This window comes from Heterodontus francisci, chromosome 42 (genome assembly GCF_036365525.1).
Source record: "Heterodontus francisci isolate sHetFra1 chromosome 42, sHetFra1.hap1, whole genome shotgun sequence".
Classification (NCBI taxonomy): domain Eukaryota; kingdom Metazoa; phylum Chordata; class Chondrichthyes; order Heterodontiformes; family Heterodontidae; genus Heterodontus; species Heterodontus francisci.
The window spans coordinates 2,605,218-2,628,665 of NC_090412.1; the positions used below are offsets into that span (position 1 = coordinate 2,605,218).

A 23,448-nucleotide genomic window follows, 5' to 3' on the forward strand; every position below is an offset into this window, starting at 1 on the left:
GCTGAGTATTTCTAGCATTTTGTTTACATTTCAGATTTTCAGCATCTGCAGTATTTTGCTTTCACTCTACTAACACCTTCCCAGGTTCATGGTGATTTGGGGTGTGGGAGAGGGTGAGAAGAGAGCCAAAATAAGTTGAAATATTACACCAAGTGGCAAAAATAAAAAAAAATTTGATTGCATCTCAAGGAACATATTTTATATGCATTCAAATGTATTAAAATTAGAATATAACATGCATAAACATACTGAATAGAAAGATGCTTTGATAATGATAATATATTATGAATCTATAGGGAGTCCTGTATTTTTGGGGCAGATATTTTCTTTCAAAAATCCGCACCAAACCCAAACAGTGACCTCAAGAATGTCTCACTTAACTGGCTATTCACTACACCGTGAAAGAGCCTAAATGGATCTGTAAATTCCACAAAGACTAAACAAACAAATCGAGTCCCCATATAGCCCCACAACGCCCTCTTCTACCACATTCCCTGGTCACAGAAACCAGTGCAACGATATAAGAACAATAAGTCATTGTAAATCTCTTCAGGAGTAGAATATAGAGTTCGGATTTGTCATTGTTAAATTAAATTATGGAACAAATGGCCTAAAAATTCAAAACCAGTGCAATAGTTAAGAGGAACTCAAATTACTTGATTTATTGCTGCTTCCCATGTCAATGCGTAAGATAGAAAACGAAAGATCCTACAGGGCACATTTTCTAATGAAACCTGGCATTGTTTTAGAAAAGGTGCCAGAGTAATAGAAACCATCTGATGGGGTTTACAAACACGCCTCCTGTGCTGTATTAAGGCAAGTTTAAACAGCATTTCTCCCATCAGAACCCACTCATTGTGGCTACTGTGGCAGTCACTTTTTATTCTCAACCGTGTCACTAACAGCTGTGTCTCAGCCCCTTCATTACAACAGAAGGGACCTTGCAAATTAGCCCAGACAAGTTATTCTATCCCTGGTAACATCAGCTTATTTCCTACACAATACTGGCTGCCTAGCAGATAGATTATTAAAGCAGATGTACCACTTCTCCTCAATAACTCTGTCCAAGACCTACATTTCAATCTGTCACAGTCAGCTTTGATCAGTGGGATGCAAATCTCTCATTTAATTCGGATCAAAACACGATGTGAAATCTGGATTTCTGATGTTCCAATTAGACTACAGTTGGATTGTCAATAGACAATTTCAATTACTTTACTTTCAGCTGTTGTACCTACTTTCCCACACAAAGCTGACAAAGAGAAGCACACGAGGGAAGCCAATCAGTTCATCTGACCCATTCATAGGAATCTGCAAATTTGCTCCCCATCATAGCATCCAAATGCTTTATTAATACAACTCCTGCATTTTTGCTTCCACTATGCCACTAGAGCCCCTTTCAAGTATCAATTATTCTTTTTGCGACAACATACATTCTGAAATCAGATCTGAATTTGTCTTTTGCAAGTTGGTATACACAACCCCTTCCCTTGAAACAATGCTCAGGATGAACCCATTCGTTCCATTTTGTACCCTGTAAACCTCTAAGATCCACTTCCACTTTCCTTCTTTTCAGACAGAGTCCAAATATTCCAACCTTTTCTTAGAACTCAGTCTTCTGATGCTGGGGATAGCCTCATCGACATACTCTTGTTTGGATGTTCCCTTGTCAATCAGAAGTGAACAAAGCATTCAAAGTTCAGCACAACTTCAGTGCAACAGCCTCAGCTTGTAGTCTCCTCATCTGCGAATGCATTCAGTCTTGTCTATCAATTGCTGGACATGTTTTGCGTTGAGTCAACTATCGCTCCCTGGTCTCTTTTGGCTTCTCTGTCAGCTAGTTCAGCCACATTCATGTCTCCTGATCCAATTCCGGAATGCAGTGTTGTTAGATACTTACTTAAAGGTCTGTTGTTGCGCAGTACTTGCGGTCCAGATCATGCGGAGTCTAACTGCTGTGTGGAGTCAAACCTGGTTTAAAAAGTGCTCGGTGGGGTGGAACACCTGGTGACTTTGTAAACTGACAGAGTCGAGTTATTTTAAATGCTTGAAGTGTGTCACCACTCCAGCTGCACTCAAATTATTTGTATTGAACCAGCCAGGAGTGCAGCCTCAACATGGATGTGGCAAAGAGAAAATGCAGGAGAAAAACAGCAAGTTGATGTTTCCAGTGTGGGCCTTTCGTTAAAACACATCTGCGTGAGGCTTCAATTTAAATCTAGGCAATTTAATCAAGGTATTGCCAGCTGGAAACTGATTCTGTAATGACCAGTCTCAGTATTTGGTTGCCTTCACCTTGTGCTAAAAGCCCCGATTAAACCCACAGCACTGCTACCAAAATCCTTTCCTCTTCAGAATAACTAATATCTATTGTGCAGGTCTCCAGAGCTGCTGTGATCACTGAAAGCCCTTTACATCAGCCTTATTTTCTTGTTTTTATAACTAATTACGCAGCAATTTCAATATCACATAAACAGATTGTAAACCACAAAATTGTTACTGGTTATTAAAATGAGACATTTGAAGAGTTTCTTTCCTTGTAGCATCCAGTGATGGACTGAACAGTGTTCAAATATGTTCTCCCTAAATTACCTTATTAATTTAATAAAAGGCAATATTCCCAAATCGGCATTAAGAGGCCTCAAGTACAGTATGAGTTAGATGGAACAGAGACTTGCTGTAAAGAATAGCAAACATATCACCAATGTTGCCTGAGCCATTCACATGTCCTTGGTGTCTTTAATGCTTCTTTCCATTATTTGACTGAGATAATCTACCACATCAACGAATCATTCTACGAATACTTCCTCGCAGTTTATGTTTCTCCCTTCCCTTAGTTTTCAGTTCTTTACAGCAGAAGAGATGGACATGGAGCAAGAAGTAGAGATTGAGAGGAGTGACTGATGACAAGGTTAGGGAGAAAATTTAAAAATTTTCATTTCCAACAGCCAACCCTGAGGCCTCTCTGAACAAGACTGCATAATGCTAGTTTATATTAAAAATTGACAAGAGGTGTTAATCTGTACTGGAACCTGGTATTAGACTTCCTAACTCATGTGGTTTAAATCCTGTTCAGACATCAAAAGATCAGTACAGCATATGCTTGAACCCAGAATTCAGAAGTGAAAGTATAGACCTGAAACCACTGCAATACAAAGAGACTGGTAAACATATTCTCTGTATTTTTAACTTGCAAGTTAATCTTTTAAAAGTGCTCTTAGTAACCACTGACCTTTTTGAAACCTGATATTTATCCTTCTTTGGGACAAAGAGAGTACCTCTTTATCCATATTTTCCTATCTGGATGCCATATATAAATACTAATAAGGATTCTCAGACTTTTTAACCACAGGTGGCACCATAATAATAGAACTGGAGCCATTAATTAGTTGGCTACTCTATCAGGATTTATAAATTGGCCAAGTGGCTGTCATCTCATTTATGGAATCCAACCAGCCACAACTGAAATTATCACATGCTAGTATACGACTCTTCCTTCAAGTCTATTAGTTTGAACTAATATCAAGGGTTCATGCAACAGAGTCCTGGAAGATTCCTCCACTTGCCCAAATGACACTTTTGTTTTTGTCCATAATCACATTTAGAGACGCACCTTCGGCTGCTCGTCATCGTGATTTAAGTTCATTAAATAAGTACAGTGATGCATTAAAGCACAAAATTTGGGAGAGCAAATTCAATTAAATAAAACAAAACACAGAAGGAAAAAATAGACATTTCTGTTCAAAAGATTTCAAATTTCAAGCACAAGTGTGTTCAAATTCCCTCTCAGCATTTTTGAAATATTGATTGAATTATTCTGTTATATAAAACAATTAATTGTTTAATAAACTATTTAAGGTATATTCTATTCAAAAACATAATTTTCTTCATGTTTTTGTTCATTCTAATGGGGAAAATTGAAATAGGGCAGATCAAACACATGCTTGGGTTAAAATTATGGAAGATTCCAGCTCATGTTGTAATAACAATGTTAGGAGCAAGCAAAGCTTCAATACTTCAAAGCTGGTGGTATTTTTCAATTCAGATTAAACAGTCATCAAGGAGGGAAGGAATGGTGAGGAGGGGCTAAGCTGCGGAGAGAATGGGAGACAAGTTGATGGTCACTTTCGTACACCTCCATCAATTACAGGGCGTTTGACAGTGAGGTCTGATTTCAGGTAGTCTGTTCTTTGCTCCCTTCTCTGGTCCATTCCCTGGTGGAAAAGATTATTTGATAGGAGAATAAAAAGCTAAGCAGCCTGGCATTGCCCTTTTTAGACAGTATGAGTTCCAACCACAGTAGCATTCCTGTTAGTTTACCTGAAGAACTCGAACTGTATTTTTGTACACCAACAACACCCAATTTTCCCTCTCGCAGCCGCCACCACCCCCCAATCACAGTCAACGCAGTCGAGCAGCAAATATGAATCAACTACTTTGTATGTTAATATATTGTTGCCCAGTAGGGGAGATGGACCATGCTTCATTGGATAGTTCTATTATGAACTTGAACTGCAAAAATCATATTTCCAATTCTATATTCTTTGCTTATTTTGCTCCCAAAAGACTATTTTGCTGGACTCTGCAGAAAGAGTATAATTGCTTCTCTTTACATAAAGCTAGTTTCTTTTCCTAATGCTTGTGTATTCAGGTGATTTACAAATAAGAGAGAGAGAGAGATATGTTGGAAATTGTTCGTTTATAGCAAACCTTTATTATCTGTCAATATTCCTCAACCTTTCACATAATTGGGTTTTACTAAACATTGGTATCAATCGCTGATATAATTATTTGCAGTTTCCGCACTTGAGGAAACAACATTTTTGTATTTGCTGAGTGCCAAAAATTCCCTCCATCCAACTTACTTATTTGTTAGTTTCGGCAGGCATCAAGATCGGCGCAGGCTTGGAGGGCCGAATGGCCTGTTCCTGTGCTGTTCTTTGTACTTCTCAAGTTCTGCAGGCTGGAGGAGGGATGGGGTTGGTCACCGGTAGTCAAGCCAATGGGAACAGGGCTGGGTTTGGGACTGCAACAAATTAAGACTGTGCCTTTGTGGCCTCTCGGCATGGTTTTCCAAAGTGTTTGATGGAACGGTGAGGCCAAACAAGTCCCAAATTGTGGGTTTTTGCCCAACTCTTCCCATCATTCTAACACTCTCTTCACACATCTACATCCAATTTCTCCCTTTTGTTTTTACCTGATGCCCAGGGCCCCTGAAACAGAACTCTCTCACGTGACACACCTCTGACTATGTTTCTACTCTCAGTGAGAATCAGGCGTTATTGAGAGGCAAGATTCTCCAAATCTCCCTGCGATCTTAATTAGCCTATTCCACGTTGAAATTTCAGAACTGAAATAGATCATTGAGACAGCATACCTGTACCAGGTTCTCTGTAAAACAGAGCTGTCCAACATACAGCCCGCAGGCCAGGTTCCGGTCCGCCAAAGGTATCCATCTGACCCGCGATGTATTTCAGTGACGAGAAATTTTCCATTATTATCTTCTTTCAGACTGGCTTTTTTTAAAAATCACATTGCGTTTCACAGCTGACAGGTGCTCAGAGCAGGAACAGCAATTTCTGAACTTTGAACAGCATCGGGGTTTTCTGGCAGGTTCCGACTTTTTTTTTGAAAAAACCCCAAAGCTGTCTGACGTTCAAAAGCTGCTGTTCCCGCTCTGAGCAGTGAAGAATGAGAAGTGATCTCATTGAAACCTACAAAATACTTAAAGGGATAGACAGGGTAGATGCAGGTAAGATGTTTCCCCTGGTTGGGGAGTCTAGAACCAGGGGACACAATTTCAAAATAAGGGGGAAGCCACTTAACTGAGATGAGGAGAAATTTCTTTACTCAGAGGGTTGTGAATCTTTGGAATTCTCTACCCCAGAGGGCTGTGGAAGCTCAGTCATTGAGTATGTTTAAAACGGAGATTGATAGATTTCGAAATAGCAATGACATAAAGGGACATGGGGATAGTGTGGGAAAAAGGCATTGAAATGGATGATCAGCCATGATCATATAGAATGGCAGAGCAGGGTCGATGGGCTGAATGGCCTTCTCCTGATCGTATGTTCACATGAGCACCTGTCAGCTGTGAAAATCAGCGCCATGTTTTTAAAAACTGACCAACCAAAAGCTGAGTGCACCCACTCCCTGAAACTGTCAGAGAGGGGGCGAGAGAGGGGGGGGGGGGCGAGAGAGGGGGGGGGGGCGAGAGAGGGGGGGGGCGAGAGAGAGGGGGGGCGAGAGAGAGGGGGGGCGAGAGAGAGGGGGGGGCGAGAGAGGGGGGGCGAGAGAGGGGGGGCGAGAGAGGGGGGGCGAGAGAGGGGGGGCGAGAGAGGGGGGGCGAGAGAGGGGGGGCGAGAGAGGGGGGGGCGAGAGAGGGGGGGGCGAGAGAGGGGGGGCGAGAGAGGGGGGGCGAGAGAGGGGGGGCGAGAGAGGGGGGGCGAGAGAGGGGGGGCGAGAGAGGGGGGGCGAGAGAGGGGGGGCGAGAGAGGGGGGGCGAGAGAGGGGGGGCGAGAGAGGGGGGGCGAGAGAGGGGGGGCGAGAGAGGGGGGGCGAGAGAGGGGGGGCGAGAGAGGGGGGGCGAGAGAGGGGGGGCGAGAGAGGGGGGGCGAGAGAGGGGGGGCGAGAGAGGGGGGGCGAGAGAGGGGGGGCGAGAGAGGGGGGGCGAGAGAGGGGGGGCGAGAGAGGGGGGGCGAGAGAGGGGGGGCGAGAGAGGGGGGGCGAGAGAGGGGGGGCGAGAGAGGGGGGGCGAGAGAGGGGGGGCGAGAGAGGGGGGGCGAGAGAGGGGGGGCGAGAGAGGGGGGGCGAGAGAGGGGGGGCGAGAGAGGGGGGGCGAGAGAGGGGGGGGCGAGAGAGGGGGGGCGAGAGAGGGGGGGCGAGAGAGGGGGGGCGAGAGAGGGGGGGCGAGAGAGGGGGGGCGAGAGAGGGGGGGCGAGAGAGGGGGGGCGAGAGAGGGGGGGCGAGAGAGGGGGGGCGAGAGAGGGGGGGCGAGAGAGGGGGGGCGAGAGAGGGGGGCGAGAGAGGGGGGCGAGAGAGGGGGGCGAGAGAGGGGGGCGAGAGAGGGGGGCGAGAGAGGGGGGCGAGAGAGGGGGCGAGAGAGGGGGCGAGAGAGGGGGCGAGAGAGGGGGCGAGAGAGCGAAGGGAAGAGAGGGGGCGAGAGAGCGAAGGGAAGAGAGGGGGCGAGAGAGCGAAGGGAAGAGAGGGGGCGAGAGAGCGAAGGGAAGAGAGGGGGCGAGAGAGCGAAGGGAAGAGAGGGGGCGAGAGAGCGAAGGGAAGAGAGGGGGCGAGAGAGCGAAGGGAAGAGAGGGGGCGAGAGAGCGAAGGGAAGAGAGGGGGCGAGAGAGCGAAGGGAAGAGAGGGGGCGAGAGAGCGAAGGGAAGAGAGGGGGCGAGAGAGCGAAGTGAAGAGAGGGGGCGAGAGAGCGAAGTGAAGAGAGGGGGCGAGAGAGCGAAGGGAAGAGAGGGGGCGAGAGAGCGAAGGGAAGAGAGGGGGCGATAGAGAGAGAGAGAGAGAGAGGGACAGAGAGAGTGAGAGAGGGGGGGCAGAGAGTGAGAGAGAGAGGGGGGGCAGAGAGTGAGAGAGAGATAGAGGGGGGACAGAGAGAGAGAGAGAGACAGAGACAGAGAGTGAGAGACAGAGAGTGTGAGAGAAAGGGACAGAGAGAGAGCGAGAGAGAGGGGGACAGAGAGAGAGGGGGACAGAGAGAGAGAGAGAGAAAGAGAGAGGGGGACAGAGGGGGGTGAGAGAGAGAGAGGGAGAGAGAGGGGGACAGAGAGACAGAGAGAGAGGGAGAGGGGAGAGGGAGAGAGAGAGGGAGAAATATTAACTTGATTTCATATAGCATCCTTAAGGCAGAAAAAGATTTTATAGAGACATTAATCAGAAAAAAAAATGAATAAGCCAGGAAGAGATCAGCAAAAGCTTGGTTAAAGTGGGTTTTAAGGACAAATAACATTCGTACCACATGAGTGCTAAGCATTGACCATCTTCAACAAGAGAGAATCTAACCATCTCCCATTGACATTCAACAGCATTACCATAGTTGAATCCCCTACCTAATCCTGTGGCTACAAGAGCAGGTCAAAGGTTGGTAACTCACCTCCTGCCTCCCCAACGCTGTCCACCATCTACAAAGCACAAGTCAGGATTCTGATGTAATACTCTCCACTTGCCTGGATGAGTACAGCTCCAACACTCAAGCTTGACACCATCCAGGACAAAGCAGCCTGCTTGACTGGCACCCCATCCACGACCTTAAACTATTATCCCCTCCAATACTGGCACACAGTGGCAACAATGTGTACCTTCTACAAGATGCACTGCAGCAACACACCAAGGCTCCTTTGACAGCACCTTCCAAACCCGTGACCTCTACCACCTAGATGGACAAGGGCAGCAGACACGTGGGAACACCATCACCTGCTAGTTCCCCTCCAAGCCACACACCATCCTGCTTTGATGCTACATCGCCATTCCTGCACTGTCGCTGGACTGGTGGAGGTAACAGAAATATGGAGGCAAGGATGAGAAGCCAGCACAGGGAAGATGAATAAGCAGGACTCAGGGTGGGATAGGATATGAGCAGCAAAATTTTGAATGGACTGACTTTAGTAGAGGGTGGTGGTGCAATGCCAGCCAAAAGAATAATGGATAGCTGAGTCTGGAACTAACAGGAATGGATGAGAGTTGCAGCAGCAAAAGGGGCTGAGTCAGGGGTGGAGATGGGTGATGTTACACAGCTGGAAGCTAGTAGCCTTCATGATGCGGAGCATATGAGGTTGAAATGTCAGGTCAGGGTCAAATTGGACACCAAGGTCCTATCTGCCTGGTCCAGCCTGGGACAATAGCTGGTGAACAAATGGGTTACAATATGCAGCAGCTGAAGATGAAGGCATTAGTTTTTCAAATGTTCAGGTGGAGGAAATTGCAATTCATCCCAAACTGGATTTTCAAGCAGGCAGTCTGACAACACAGAAGCACTGGCAGGGTCAAAAGAGTTGGTGGAGAGGTCGATGGAGAGGTCGACCCCATGTCTTCAGAAGAGGTCACCAGGGAGCAGCATGTGGATAAGAAAAATTGGTGGGGTGGGGGGTGAGGGCAAGAATAGGGAACCACTGGAGATTCTCTAGCTATGATTAGAAAGATAAGAGTGGAACGAAATGATGGCAGTTCCGCTCAGCTGGACAATGACAGCAAGGCATTGGAGGAAAATGATGCAGTTGACCACATCAAAGGCTGTAGCGATGAGGGGTATTGCACCATGAGCACTGTCACAGATCATGCAACTTTCATTCAGGCCATTCTGGCGCTGCTGGAGAAACCATGCGCACCAACAGATCCATATACGAGCAGAGGAACAAATAGCAGTGAGACTGAAACCCAAAGACTAAAAGCAGTGAGGTCCAGGGTGCCTGTGGAGGGTTAACAGTAAATCCCTGCCATCAGTGCAGATTCTGGAGCTGGCCTAATAAACATCTGTAGGGAGGTGAGGAGCTCAGAGATTGGGAGTGATAGCAGCAATAGTTTTTCCATTGTCGGGTAGTTGGGGATTGTCTTGCTTGATCAGTGTCATTCCATAACTCAGAGTATAAGACCAAGATAGAGAAATATTTTTTATATATATTAGCTTCATTTGGTCAAGGAGATGCCCAAGTAGATAGATCAGACTGTTCCAGCTCAGCCACTTTCATTGTGTGAAATTTAACTGCTGCTGATGAGTGAAACCTGGTTACTCACTGTTGGTAGTTTTGGGTGAGAGAGCTGTGTTCCACAAACATGACCTGCATGTTTCACATGCTCATTGTGTGCTGGGGTGAAATTAATCAATTCTTTTCCCTTGTTCAAACCCAGTTTCACCAAGTCAAAAATAATTTGGCAAGAACTGTTTAACGGGACAGTGCCATATGCACTGTAAAGGACAGTGAAGGTGTTAATCTTACCAATGTGACAGTGACAAGTTCCTTATGTTTAATTGAATCTCATATTGCACAGAAAGGGTGCACTGCCAGTTCATTCTGACCTTTATCTATTAATAAACAATGTAATTTCCATACCCACACCAGTCTAAATGAGCTAGGCTGTCAAATACATATCAGTCAGGTAAATGGGCAATTATACATTGCCATTTCAGTTATTATTTAATGGAAATACTGCATCTCTGTTGCATATTTTTAAAATATTCATGCAAAATTATTCCTTTTTTGTATAAAAGGCCTTCAGAATAACTTAAGGCAGTTTACCAATTCGAACACACTCAGTGGAAGTTTTGCGCCTCAACTGTAATCTCTCTCCCAGCCAAGGGTCACAATCGAACACACTCAGTGGAAGTCCTAATTTCCGCAATTATACAGAAGCACAGAAAAGATCTTATTTGTAATACAGGAAACTGGTTTGTGTGTATATACACATGGATTCCACTGGCTGGGGCACCCATTCACAGAAAGCTGTTGGCATGTCCTAATGCTGTAGCCTCCTTTCCTCACATTTCTGAATCTCAATGCTCTACCTCCTTCCTTTATATGCTTAAGAACCGTGCTACTGCTCCCTTTCTTACTTCCGAGTGATGGTGTGCTCAAGCTCATATAAAAGATTTGGTTGTGCAACGTTAAGTAAATTACGGGTATGCGATACAAAACCAAGCATCAGAAGCAGCCACCCCCGAGGGCAGCAAAACAGGCAGAGTTTCCCAATCACTTTCAGGTTCAAATGGTCCCCAAGAGAAGAGAAAAGGTAGGAAGAGTGTTAAACCATTTTATTGCCATTTTTACGATATATTAAAGGAGGAATATTAGCTTTATTTTCACTCGTGCATTTTCAGTACTTTCTTATACTGTAAACTTATCACAGAACTCCACGCAGTGGTACTCAAGCAGTGGCCACATCAGCAAACTTAGATTAAATACAGACTGACCATCCACTGTGACCTATCTGATAGATACACTTTGCAAATACTACCTGCAATGACTTTGGCATGAGGTAATCCAATGCTGATTACTCTAAACCTATCTGGGAATTTGAAGGTTTGAAAGCTACTGAGCAGATGTATGGAAAGGGAACGTGTGTCCTACAATTTGAGTTAGATCAAGAAGTTTAACCACAAATCACAATAAATATCAGTATATCTTTTCTTAAACTTGAATAAAATCTAATGCAAATGTTACATCCCAATCTAACAGAGTAGACCAATAACATAGGAGCAGGAGTAGGCCATTCAGCCCATCAAGCCTGCACTGCCATTCAAACGCGCATACTATCTTATCACATTATGATGTATCTACAGGACAGATAATCCATCAGACAAAACATAAAACTGAGTCTGGACCATGTTGGTAATAAAAAGAAAATCCACACTATGGGGCAAGACTGTATTCAAAGCAACAATGAACCTGGTAATAGGGGTAGACAATTCCCTGTATCCAAGTAGTGCCAGTTGTCATTCTTGTAGAATGATAGGCTCATTCTGAATGTCTAACCTAATATAATGAAAAACATATAAATGAACTCAGCCTATAAATGTCCAGCTCATCAGCAGCTTTAAGCAAATAATATATTTTCTTGGCAGATCAATGCTACAAATAGGAAGTGGGAAAGACTATTTCCTCTGGTCAGGGCGTTAGGTCATGGGGTTAGCAATTTAAAATAATCACCGAGAGTGAGACGAGAAGGAGCTTCTTTCCAAAGTGAGTTGCTGAAACACAGAATACTTTGTCATAGTGAATGTTGGGGCAGAGACCACCACATTGTAGTGGAAAATTGATGAATCAGCAGAAGATACTGGACTATAGGAGAAAGCAAGGATGAAGATTAGCTTTAAGTTGCTCTAGTAAAGAGTTGGCACAGAGATGATGGGCTGAATGGCTTCTATCTTTGCTTAATTGGTCATGATAACTGTTGAAACTTGGCTTTTATTCTTCTGGCCTCCATACTCGCTTGCATTCCCAACTACTGAAGTTCCAATATTAATTGAACTTATTTCAACCACATATAATTGACATTTTAAACTCAAAAGTCTGAAAGGATACATATATAATGAATTAGGAAAGTAGGTGTTCTTGAAACTCTTGAAGATAGATATTTTGGGACTTGTCTTTTGTACCTCTGATTAAAGAACATCTTACCCAGAATATAAGCCCCCATTCACCTCCATTCCTGTCTTCATGCTGTTACTACTCACCTAGGCCACCTCTCCCGCCACTGCACCATGTTACACAGTTTCGTTTTGAGACCTCTATCTCACTGAGCACTGCCATGGCAACCCAACATAAATTAAATCACTGGAAATCATTCAGCAACTTCTCCTTTGCTGCTGTTTGAATCAGTTACACGAGCAGCTATTATTCCAACCCCATCAAAATATTTCATTGGAAGGATGGCTACTCACTGAACAAAATACCTCTGCCGCACATCAGCCTCTCTTTCTCTCCCTCCCTTCCCCGTTAGTGTGGTCCTGAAGCAATAGTCAAAACAAAGTGAAACGAGTGCGACAGATGCCATTGGTTTTCTTTAATTTGCACCACCTTGGTCAGGTTTGTGATTGAGCTGACCTGAAAATTTTTCTGTGCATAGCAACAATGTCAAAAAGAGATAAAACTGGGCTTGCGGAAGGAGTGATGACAGGGAAGATTATTTTTCAACTTAGCTTAGTGATGCTGTTCCCAATGAAATTATGTTCCACTTAGTTGTAAAATGGTCATTCAGATCCTGTAGTAGGAGGGAACGGTTGTAGCAGTGGAAATAAATATGATTCTGTGCATAAAACATTAGTACATTTTAATTCTACACACAAGTGTGGCATAGGTTTGCACATTAAGCTCTAACATACCTGGGAAATTATTTTTCTAAGATTTAGCCTTGTAACATATAACCTTGATTAAGCATATAACCTATTAACAGTAGCTTGAGGTTTTTTTTGTTCATGGGATGTAAGCATTGCTGGCAAGGCCACATTTGTTGCCATCCCTAATTGCCCTTGAGAATTTTACACACAATATGGGCAATAAGCTGTATTATATAAGATTGTAAATTGTGTACCTGTTGCAGTAATCTCTTCAGTTTAAGTATCTGGGTTTTCACAGCTGTGCAGTCATGCACCATGTGCCGCAGTGTCAGCACATCCAGCATCACAGTGTTCTCCGTCATGGGCCGAGAGGATCTCATGTGACCGCTGGGAGACCGGCAGTAATTTGAAGCTGCATGCCAATCAAAATGGCCCACTGGAGGTTCCTGGGAAACAGGACTCCTGGAAAAAAAAAAGCCCATCATCGTTTCTAGCATTTTACCAGAAAAATAAAACAATTTTTTCTTTTGATTATTGCCTTTCCAAAAATAGGGGTGCATTTATGCTGTAGGGTAATTGTGAAGTTACAGCTCTGATATTTTTGGATTCCCAGCTGAAAGATATGAAGTTAAGTCTCAGTTTTGCTCCACCCTCGCCAGTAACCACCTGAATTGTAATAGAATGGCTCATGCCCGGATTGAAGAACAGGATGTTTTTGTTGGGTGCCAGTACCTTGTGCATCACATCTCTCTTCACCAAGCTGCGTGTAATGTGTTCCAACTTGGAGATAAATATCTAAGCAGGTTATTGGGACACTAGAGGATTGACGAGGAACTAAACTCTTAAATGGCATGAAATTATGAGCACTAATCTGCTGATTTGCAAGAAATCTAGCTTGGAACATCCAAATAAGGGATTTTTTTGATTCACAGTGGTGTTATAAATCTATACAATTTTTAGTTATGTCGACAATGTTTCCACAGGTTGTCATAAAAAAAAAAGCCCTTATTACAATATCCAAGATTGTAGATATCCTGACTTGTTCTATAGGAGAATGATGGGGTATAGATTAAATTGTCCTTGACAGAGGACAAAGGATCGGCACAACATTGTGGGCCGAAGGGCCTGTTCTGTGCTGTATGTTCTATGTTCTATGTTCTATGTCCTTTACTTATTTTACAATACAATCTATCTCATTCAGAGCCAAAATTAAACTTCTTTGGTGAGATTTCTTTTGTGCATTAAATGTTATACTCAGTTCATCTCATGACATATAATAGGGCGGCGCAGTGGTTAGCACCGCAGCCTCACAGCTCCAGAGACCCGGGTTCGATTCCGGGTACTGCCTGTATGGAGTTTGCAAGTTCTCCCTGTGTCTGCGTGGGTTTTCTCCAGGTGCTCCGGTTTCCTCCCACAAGCCAAAAGACTTGCAGGTTGGTAGGTAAATTGGCCATTATAAATTGTCACTGGTATAGGTAGGTGGTAGGGAAATATAGGGACAGGTGGGGATGTTTGGTAGGAATATGGGATTAGTGTAGGATTAGTATAAATGGGTGGTTGATGGTCGGCACAGACTCGGTGGGCCGAAGGGCCTGTTTCAGTGCTGTATCTCTAATCAAACATCTCTGCGTACTTGACATTTTCAGATTTAGTTTCCGATCCTATATGCTCGCCATCACAAAGATCACCCACTTCCACCCCTGTAACATCACCTACTTCAATTCTACGGCTGAAATTGTCATCCAAACGTCACCTGTAGACTTGATTACTTGAATGATCTCCTGGCCAGCCTCCCATCCACCAACATCCTAAACTTAAGCTCATCCATAATTCAGCTGCTTATTATCAATCTCACAAGTCCCATTACCTGTCACTCACTGCCTTAGAATGACTCTGGGTCCTCCAATACTTCTACAACTGTAGCCATCTCCTTACATCTGCTTAAAACTCTTCAGCCCTCTGACTCCAGATTCTTGTGCATGTCCAAATCATTTACACATTAGCAGCCGAGACTACAGGCACCAAACTCCCATGCTATGGAAGTCACTCCTTTAAGACCTCCCTTAAAATGTGCAAAATGCTTTTGGAATGCTTCCTAATAACTCCTTTTTTGACTTGATTTTTCTTTTCTTGTGTTTGTGAAGTACCTTTTTCTGTTAAGGCCACTACGGAAAGGAAACTTTTGCTATTGGGTGGCCTGCTCTTTTTCCGTTAATGTAGTTAAATGGTACGACGATAGCTTCTTCCTAATTGCTTCACTGGGACATCAATAAAAAGTTTCCAGGTGGGCAAATTTAGCCAAATTATCAGATGAATAACAAAGTCTATCTCAATATCTTGCACAAGAAGACACATTTGAGAGCAATGATCTGTACCTCATCTTTCTCACTTCGAACATTTCAGTGGTACGAGTCTAACAACGAGGGCAAAACCAGAACATTAGACTGTTGGAGAAAAGCATCAGATCAGGAAGGTTCAAAAAGGTAAGAAAAAAGACAAATAGTTTACAATTTGATTGCAGAAGGCCAAAGTGAATGGAACATCCTATAAAGCTGAAAAAGACGTCCCAACAAAAGCTTACTTTTTTTTGATATGTACAAGCAGAAAATTGAAATTTTGATGAAACTGAAGGTTAATTTTTTTGTATGAAGATGCATTCAGCGTCTAAATTGTATGAATGGCTTTGAGGGAAACTGGATTATAAGGACTCAGTGTCTGTATTACCCAGAATGCACTGACAAGAGAGAAACAATTTTGTCTCTGAGGATAATGCTTCAGGCTGGATTTCTCCCAACACAACAGCACTGAATAAAATCATGCCTAAAGGCCATTTACTAAATCTAACTGACTTCCCATTTCACACAGGTCTTATATAAAATGGTTGCCATACGACGTTATTCAATGATAAGGTATTAGCCTGCTGGGTGATGGAGGGATGACGATAAGAAAGTGCTTTTGGCCGAACAATTTCACCATGATACTGGGTCTGTCACGACACTTAATGTTAATATATTTACTGCAAATATTCCTCTATCTTTTCCCATAATGTGACTTAGTATAATGGGATATTGGGAAGATTCTTGAACAGCTGACAGATTACTTATGATTGCCTACCACAAGAGACTTTAAACCTTTGGATATATTTTTTCTGCAGTATGAGCTGCAAAAATAATTTGAAGACAACAATCACAGTAAAAGACTAAATGTAAAATAAGTCAGAAAATACTGTTTCTTAAAAAACTAGAAAAAGGCATGAAATATATAAAAAAGGTACCACACAGCCATTTTAAAAACTGGGCTACAGAGCTCTAAAACATAATCAAGCTCTGCTTCAATAGAAGCAAGAAAATGTAGAGAATGCCGATTACTTTGAGAGGGAGTAAAAGCTTCTTGAAAAGTAAATTGCAATATTTTCCTAGAATCTGGTCCTGCCAATAGAAGTAACCACAGCAAACATGGAATTTTCCACGGCTTTTCTATCAATATCTGTGGTATTGATTTGGAAAGGGCAGATCTTAACTTATCCCTGACTGAACTGAGAGGATTTAACTGGACTAGATTATCTGAACCTATTATCCAAGGAGGTTGTGCAAACAAATTAAACATTAGCTTGACCTTTTAAATTCTTCTTTCTTTCTGGATGCTATCTTGTGGGCAGTATTCCCCATTCCAACCTTCTGCAACCTCAACAGATCCCACGTTCACTCGCAATCTCCTGCATCTTATCCTAGTTTGTTCAGCTGACTGATGCATGCCTGGTCTCTACAGTGATGTGCAATGTCCAATGGGTAGCAAAATAAATAACTCAACATCAACTAACATAATTCATGAATTCTCTGTGGTACTATATCGAGCAATACAAGTACCCAAAATAACATCACTGCTCTATGGTCACATGACTTTACATAGTACACTATCCCACCTATGAAAAACCCAAACAAACTTTAATCACAAAGGAGAAAGTGATGATTTCATAGCTTACAAAAACATCTGTTAATATTTATGACTGCGGGGAGTAAACATCAGGAACCAGGATCATGAAATGAGCAATAATACAACAACTTATTCTAACTTTTAATGTTATGCAGTTAATGAGAGCATTAGCAAACATCTGGCCAATACAAAATGAAGAGAACTTGAAGCTACTGTACACATAATTTACATTTAACAAAGCGTGATCAAACTTCCCTTTTGCTCAGAAAGGGAGCAGGGTTGTTCATCACTTCGGCGCATAATGAATTTTGAAGCATTGGACACCTATTTTCAAACAAAAACATAGGTTTGTCAAATGCTTTTCATGAAATGGTGACCTGGCATGGCTCCTCACTTCAATCTGTACATATTTTTTCTCCACGCTATAAACACATTTCTAAGATGTTGCCTCCAAAAGTTAATACTAACAATGGTTTGGTCACCATATCATATCAGAAACATTTCTAAATATTTTCCTCTTTCCAGTATGACTGAAGGACTTACTGATTTTATATAACCTCCTGTTACAATCCAGTGAGGAAGGTGTCTAGGGCTCCTTCTCAGCCTTCACCTGGTCTTACCATAACAGGGTTTAATTTTAAACACACTGTCTTTTTAGCTCCACCTTGGTGAATCCTTGCTCACCACTTTCCAATTATAAGGCAAAGAAACCAGCACAAACAGGTTTTCTTAGGTTTAAAGAAGAAAAGTTGAAATTTATTAAACTTGAACTTAAACTCTAATTTGGTTGACGTCTACGGGTACACGACGTGCCTACGCTAGCATGTGCACGCGATACACACATGCAAATAGAGACAGAAAAGAGCAAAAAAAAAATAAAGTGGAAACGTCTGAGGCAATATCTGAAGAGTTTTTGTGACAATTCTTCGAGCTCACCGTAGAGTCCTTGATTGTACGTAGATCTTGCTTTTCGTTGGGGCCCAGTATTCTTAAACCTTGTTCACTGTAGGTGACTTTTCTCTTTTGGGGTTCATGTGTCTTCAGTGGATTCAGAGGCTTGTGAGGATGAGATGGGAGTAGCAAGAAGAGAGATCTTCTCAGTCCAGGAGCAAACAGCTTTTCTGAGTTCAAACTGTTGTACAATTCAGAAAACCCTAGGTTGCCAAGCAGAGTGGCGCAGTGGTTAGCACCGCAGCCTCACAGCTCCAGTGACCCGGGTTCAATTCTGGGTACTGCCTGTGTGGAGTTTGCAAGTTCTCCCTGTGTCTGCGTGGGTTTCCTCCGGGTGCTCCGGTTTCCTTCCACAGCCAAAAGACTTGCAGGTTGATAGGTAAATTGGCCATTATAAATTGCCCCCAGTATAGGTAGGTGGTAGGGGAATATAGAGACAGGTGAGGATGTGGTAGGAATTTGGGATTAATGTAGGATTAGTATAAATGGGTGGTTAATGGTCGGCACAGACACGGTGGGCCGAAGGGCCTGTTTCAGTGCTGTATCTCTAAATCAAATCAAATTAGCCATGTGACTATTATAATAATAATAATAAATAAAAACAAGAAATGCTGGAACCACTCAGCAGGTCTGGCAGCATCTGTGGAAAGAGAAGCAGAGTTAACGTTTCGGGTCAGTGACCCTTCATCGGAACTGACAAAAATTAGAAAAGTCACAGGTTATAAGCAAGTGAGGTGGGGGTGGGGCAAGAGATAACAAAGGAGGTCTAGATTGGACCAGGCCACATAGCTGACCAAAAGGTCACGGAGCAAAGGCAAACAATATGTTAATGATGTGTTGAAAGACATAGTTTGTTCAGTTTGCTTACCCACTGTTTTTTTTCAGGTTTGCACTTGCTGCTGTTCAATATTCAGTGTATTAACAGCTAATCTGTACTAATGCTTTGTCTTTCAACACATCATTAACATATTGTTTGCCTTTTCTCCGTGACCTTTTGGTCAGCTATGTGGCCTGGTCCAATCTAGACCTCCTTTGTTATCTCTTGCCCCACCCCCACCTCACTTGCTTATAACCTGTGACTATTTGTCAGTTCTGAAGAAGGGTCACTGACCCGAAACATTAACTCTGCTTCTCTTTCCACAGATGCTGCCAGACTTGCTGAGTGGTTCCAGCATTTCTTGTTTTTATTTCAGATTTCCAGCATCCGCAGCATTTTGTTTTTATTATAGTCATGTGACTAACTGGTCTGACCACGTCTTGGACTGGATCACCTGAGCAGTCTCTGGAATGCTCCTCTTACACACAATACCTGATCAAGGTCTATTGTGGGTCGAATGTGTCAGGGAATGGTCCTTTGTCCTTCCAATCACCATCTGTTAATATGCAAATGTATTTTCCAGCCACGGCTGATCTAGTTAACAAGTGTTTTCTTAACTCCAGTAACAGTTTAAAATCAATGTTCATGACAAAATTCATGTGCCTCATTCTTGCAGGTGGGGGCCTAGCATGAAACTCCCAAAGGCAGAAATCATCAGCGGCCTATATTGAAGGATCCTTGACAATTACGTGATGTCAAAGCCAATTAATTGTTTCGCCAAACTAAAGATAACTTAAGGTATCTAAAAGCACAACCGGTTTTTAACATCAGAATGAGATTCTGAAAACGAATTGGATGAAACGGACATACAGGGAACACTATATTAAATATCAATTGGCATAAGCCTGGAATTTTCCTTTAACCATTTTCTAGTCAGCATCAAGAAAGTTCAAACAACCACCAAGCACAATAGAGTAAGGGCACTTTAAATGGTAAGTTTTCATACTGATTGAAAAGAATCTCCAACATAAATCAGCAGTTATTTCATGATGAAGATACCTATCCACTTCAACTATTAGTTAAGAGCCTTTTCTCATATTTGCTTCAAAACTATTTTCTCAGGAACTAAGAAACGTGACCCTGCAGATAGTAAACATACTTTGCTAGTGTCCAAAGCAATTCAAACCCATTATTATGGAGTGTGAAGAAACGATCATACTGTGATAAGCTTCATTCTTGGCCAGGACTCTCATTTCTAATACCCAGTTGGGAACTTTTTTTTTTAAAACTCTTTCCTGGGATGTGGGCGTCACTGGCTAGGCCAGCATTTATTGCCTATCCCTAATTGCCCTCGAGAAGGTGATGGTGAGCCGCCTTCTTGAACCGCTGCAGTCCATCTGGTATAGGTACACCCACAGTGCCCTTAGGGAGGGAGTTCCAGGATTTTGACCCAACAACAGTGAAGGAACGAAGGTATAGTGCCAAGTCAGGATGGTGTGTGACTTGGGGGAAAACTCTTAAAATTTCCACTGTAATTTTGATCAATCTTCATTTTCTGCAAGACCTTCTTTGCCTTCGGGCAGGAACATATTGTTCTGACAATCACATTGCTCTCTTTTCTTTCAAATAAATATAAAGGGTGATTTCATGCTACTTGCTGTCCATTCATTCCACTGGCAATTCCCTATTTGGAATTAATAGTCAAAAACATCTAAACTGTCCTGTTCTGTAACATACTGTATAGATTTTGCATAAACATCCCAAGGTTTTTTTCAACTTATACTGGCGAGTCGAAGAGACTTAGTAGTTGGCAGGAAAAAAGACAGAGGCGCAAGGGGAGAGCCAACTGTGTAACAGCCCCGACAAACAAATTTCTCTGCAGCACCTGTGGAAGAGCCTGTCACTCCAGAATTGACCTTTATAGCCATTCCAGGCACTGCTTCACAAACCACTGACCACCTCCAGGCGCGTATTCCATTGTCTCTCGAGATAAGGAGGCCCAAAAGAATACTTCCATAGCACCTTTAACATAATAGGATGTCCCAAGATGCTTTTTTTTCATTCTTTCATGGGATGTGAGCGTCGCTGGCAACACCAGCATTTTCTCCCCATTGCTAATTGTCCTTGAGAAGGATCATTATAAAACAAAATATGACATTGTGCCACATAAGGAGATATTAGGTCAGATGACCAAAAGCTTGATCAAAGAGGAAGGTTTTAAGGAGCATCTTAAAAGGAGGAAAGCGAGGTAGGGGCAGAGAGGTGTAGAGAGTATTTTCCAGAACTTAGGGCCCAGGCAACTGAAAACAAGGCCACCAATGGTGGAGTGATTCAAATCGGGGATGCTCAAGAGGCTACAATTCGATGAGCGCAGAATTACCTTGTTCACCTTCATTGCTTTCTATTTCCAGCCTGGTGTTTGATAAAGTGTCCACCTTGTCCTATCACCGTCTTCTCTTTTGTTATCTCTTTGTCCCACCCCCACTTCACTTGCTTAAAACCTATTACATTTCTAGCCTCTGCCAGTTCTGAAGGGTCACTGACCTGAAACGTTAACTCTGCTTCTCTCTCCACAGATGCTGCCAAAGCTGCTGAGTATTTCCAGCATTTCTTGTTTTTATTTCAGATTTCCAGCATCTGCAGTATTTTGCTTTTATCTTGGAGGATTGTTGGGCTGGATGAGATTACAGAAATAGGGAGGGGCGAAGCCATGGAGGGATTTGAAAACAGCACCTCTTTGGCAGAAATCATTAAAAGTTAGTGGACAGTACTAAAATGAATTGAAAAGGTTGATGGAATGTTGGTCTTTATGTCAAGAGGGCTGGAATACAAAGGGGAGGAAGTTATGTTAGTGCTGTATAAAGTTCTGCTTAGACCACATCTGCAGTAACGGCTTTCAGTTTTGGACACCGCACCTCAGGAAGGATATACTGGTGGAGTACTGCAGATTCACCAAGGTAATAGGGTTAAGTTACAATGACAGGTTGCATAGACTAGGTCTCTATTCCCTCGAGTATAGAAGTTTTAGAGTTGATCTATGAGATGTTGAAGATGATTCAAGGATTTAATAGTGCAACTAGAAAGAAATTATTTCCTCTGGTGGGGAGAGCCCAGAACAGAGGGGCATAATCTTAAAATTAGAGCTAAGCCATTCAGGGTGATGCCAGGAAGCATTTCAACACATAAAATGTGTAATAAATCTGGAACACTCTCGTCGAAAAAGCTGTTGAGACCGGGCCAATTGAAATTAAAAAACTGAGATTGACAGATTTTTGTTAGGCACGGGTATTAAGCGATATAGAACGAAGGTGGGTAAAAGGAGTTGAGGTACAGATGAGCTATGATCTAACAGAATGGTGGAACAGGCTCAAAGGCTGAATGGCCTACTCTGTTCCTATGTCCCTGTTGCAACCCTCCCTTCAGAAGGTGAGCAGCAGCAATGTGGTCAGAATACCCACTCATAGATCCCCTCCATCCAGACTTGGACCTGCATCACAGTTCCTCCCTGACAACTGGGTCAGAATCCTGAAACTCCCTGTCCAACCTCATTGTGGGAGCCCCATAAGCACAAGGGCTGCCGCACTTCAAGGACAAGGCCTTCCGCCTTCTCAGGGTCACTGAAGATGGGCAATGAATACACCCTTCCTAATATCACTCACCTTATGAGAACGAATAACAGTAAGAAAATTGGTCCAAGATACTGGATAAAATTGTAAACAAAATTAATATTGATGTTTTAAACTTCTATTTAGATATTACAATGTTTGTAAAATTAATGCAAGGTCTTCACTGACAGTACTTTTTAAATATTTATAACAAAAAGCCAAAACCAGTTTCTGAAATGAGAAATCTGTAAACAGCAGGAACAGGTTACTGAGTTGGATGATCAGCCATGATCATAATGAATGGCACGGAACAGACTCGAAGGGCCAAATGGCCTACTCCTGCTCCTATTTTCTATGTTTCTATGTAAACAGCATGTCGTCTGCCACTGAAGGTGAGAGTTAGTCCTGTCCATCACTCAACCTAACTTGCCTCTTAGGAAACAGTCTCAGGCATTCTGAAAATGTTTCATTTCATGGTCGGTCTCTCTCTCAATTTATTTAGTAATCTGTAATTTAGAATGCCCCATTAGCAGTAAGGGTGCTACCTACTCCTCCACATCAGAATGTACACAGATAATTGTTAAACATCGCAGGACATGAACCATATTTTAGAATGTTTTCCGCAGCATTGCTTCATAAACCATATATTAGAATATCCTAATGAAGTGAAGGGCCCCTATTGTTTTATTCCATTTGAGTGTGAACTAATGATTGTTTTAGCTTGCAACTTCAGCACATGACCTGATTTCACATTTTGAATTGCACATTTCAATAACCATAACGATCCAATGACTTGCACATTACTATGTCTGCAGCAACTGTGCACACTTCGACAGCAGCACTGAGTTGCATTAGAAATAACCAAGACTAAATCTACTGCCACTAAATGCTGGCATTGCTGGTGACACCCACATCCCATGAATGAATTAAAGAAAAACATTTTTGCCATCCATGCAGATTTTCTCTTCCTCTACACTCTAATGGCTGTAGAACAGAATCATCCTCATTGAAATATTTAATATGAAACTAAGAAAAGGAGGGCTGTTTTCAATGCCAACACTTCCCTCTTGTATGCAATACCGGTAGGTGCAAAATTTCTTATCCGGTGGGTGATATCACTACTTCAATTATGCATCATAGAGTGCCATGAGTTTGGGTCTTTCCTCGCACAGGGATGCCTCTAAAATGAGGGGAGTGAAAGGCAGATCAGAAAGTGATTCTGGAAACAATCTGATACGTTGCCATAAAGGCCTGCTACCTGACCCGAACCAGACGGGACCCAACGACGTGTCGGGTTCGGGTTGGGTCACACTTCCAGGCTCGCGTCGGGCTGGGTCAGACACGCTCCATCACAGGTAAGT

The 23,448-nt window shown here is 42.9% G+C and overlaps 1 protein-coding gene across 8 annotated transcripts in view; it reads right to left on the bottom strand.

Annotated features, from left to right (window-relative positions):
- Positions 1–23,448, bottom strand: part of LOC137355388 (serine-rich coiled-coil domain-containing protein 2-like) — a 636,521-nt gene that overhangs the window by 208,917 nt on the left and 404,156 nt on the right. For all 8 annotated transcript variants that reach the window (XM_068020385.1, XM_068020383.1, XM_068020384.1 and 5 more), the window contains one exon: positions 13,036–13,243. In XM_068020385.1, the coding sequence (XP_067876486.1) occupies positions 13,036–13,243 (208 nt within the window). The remainder of the gene's footprint in view (positions 1–13,035; positions 13,244–23,448) is intronic.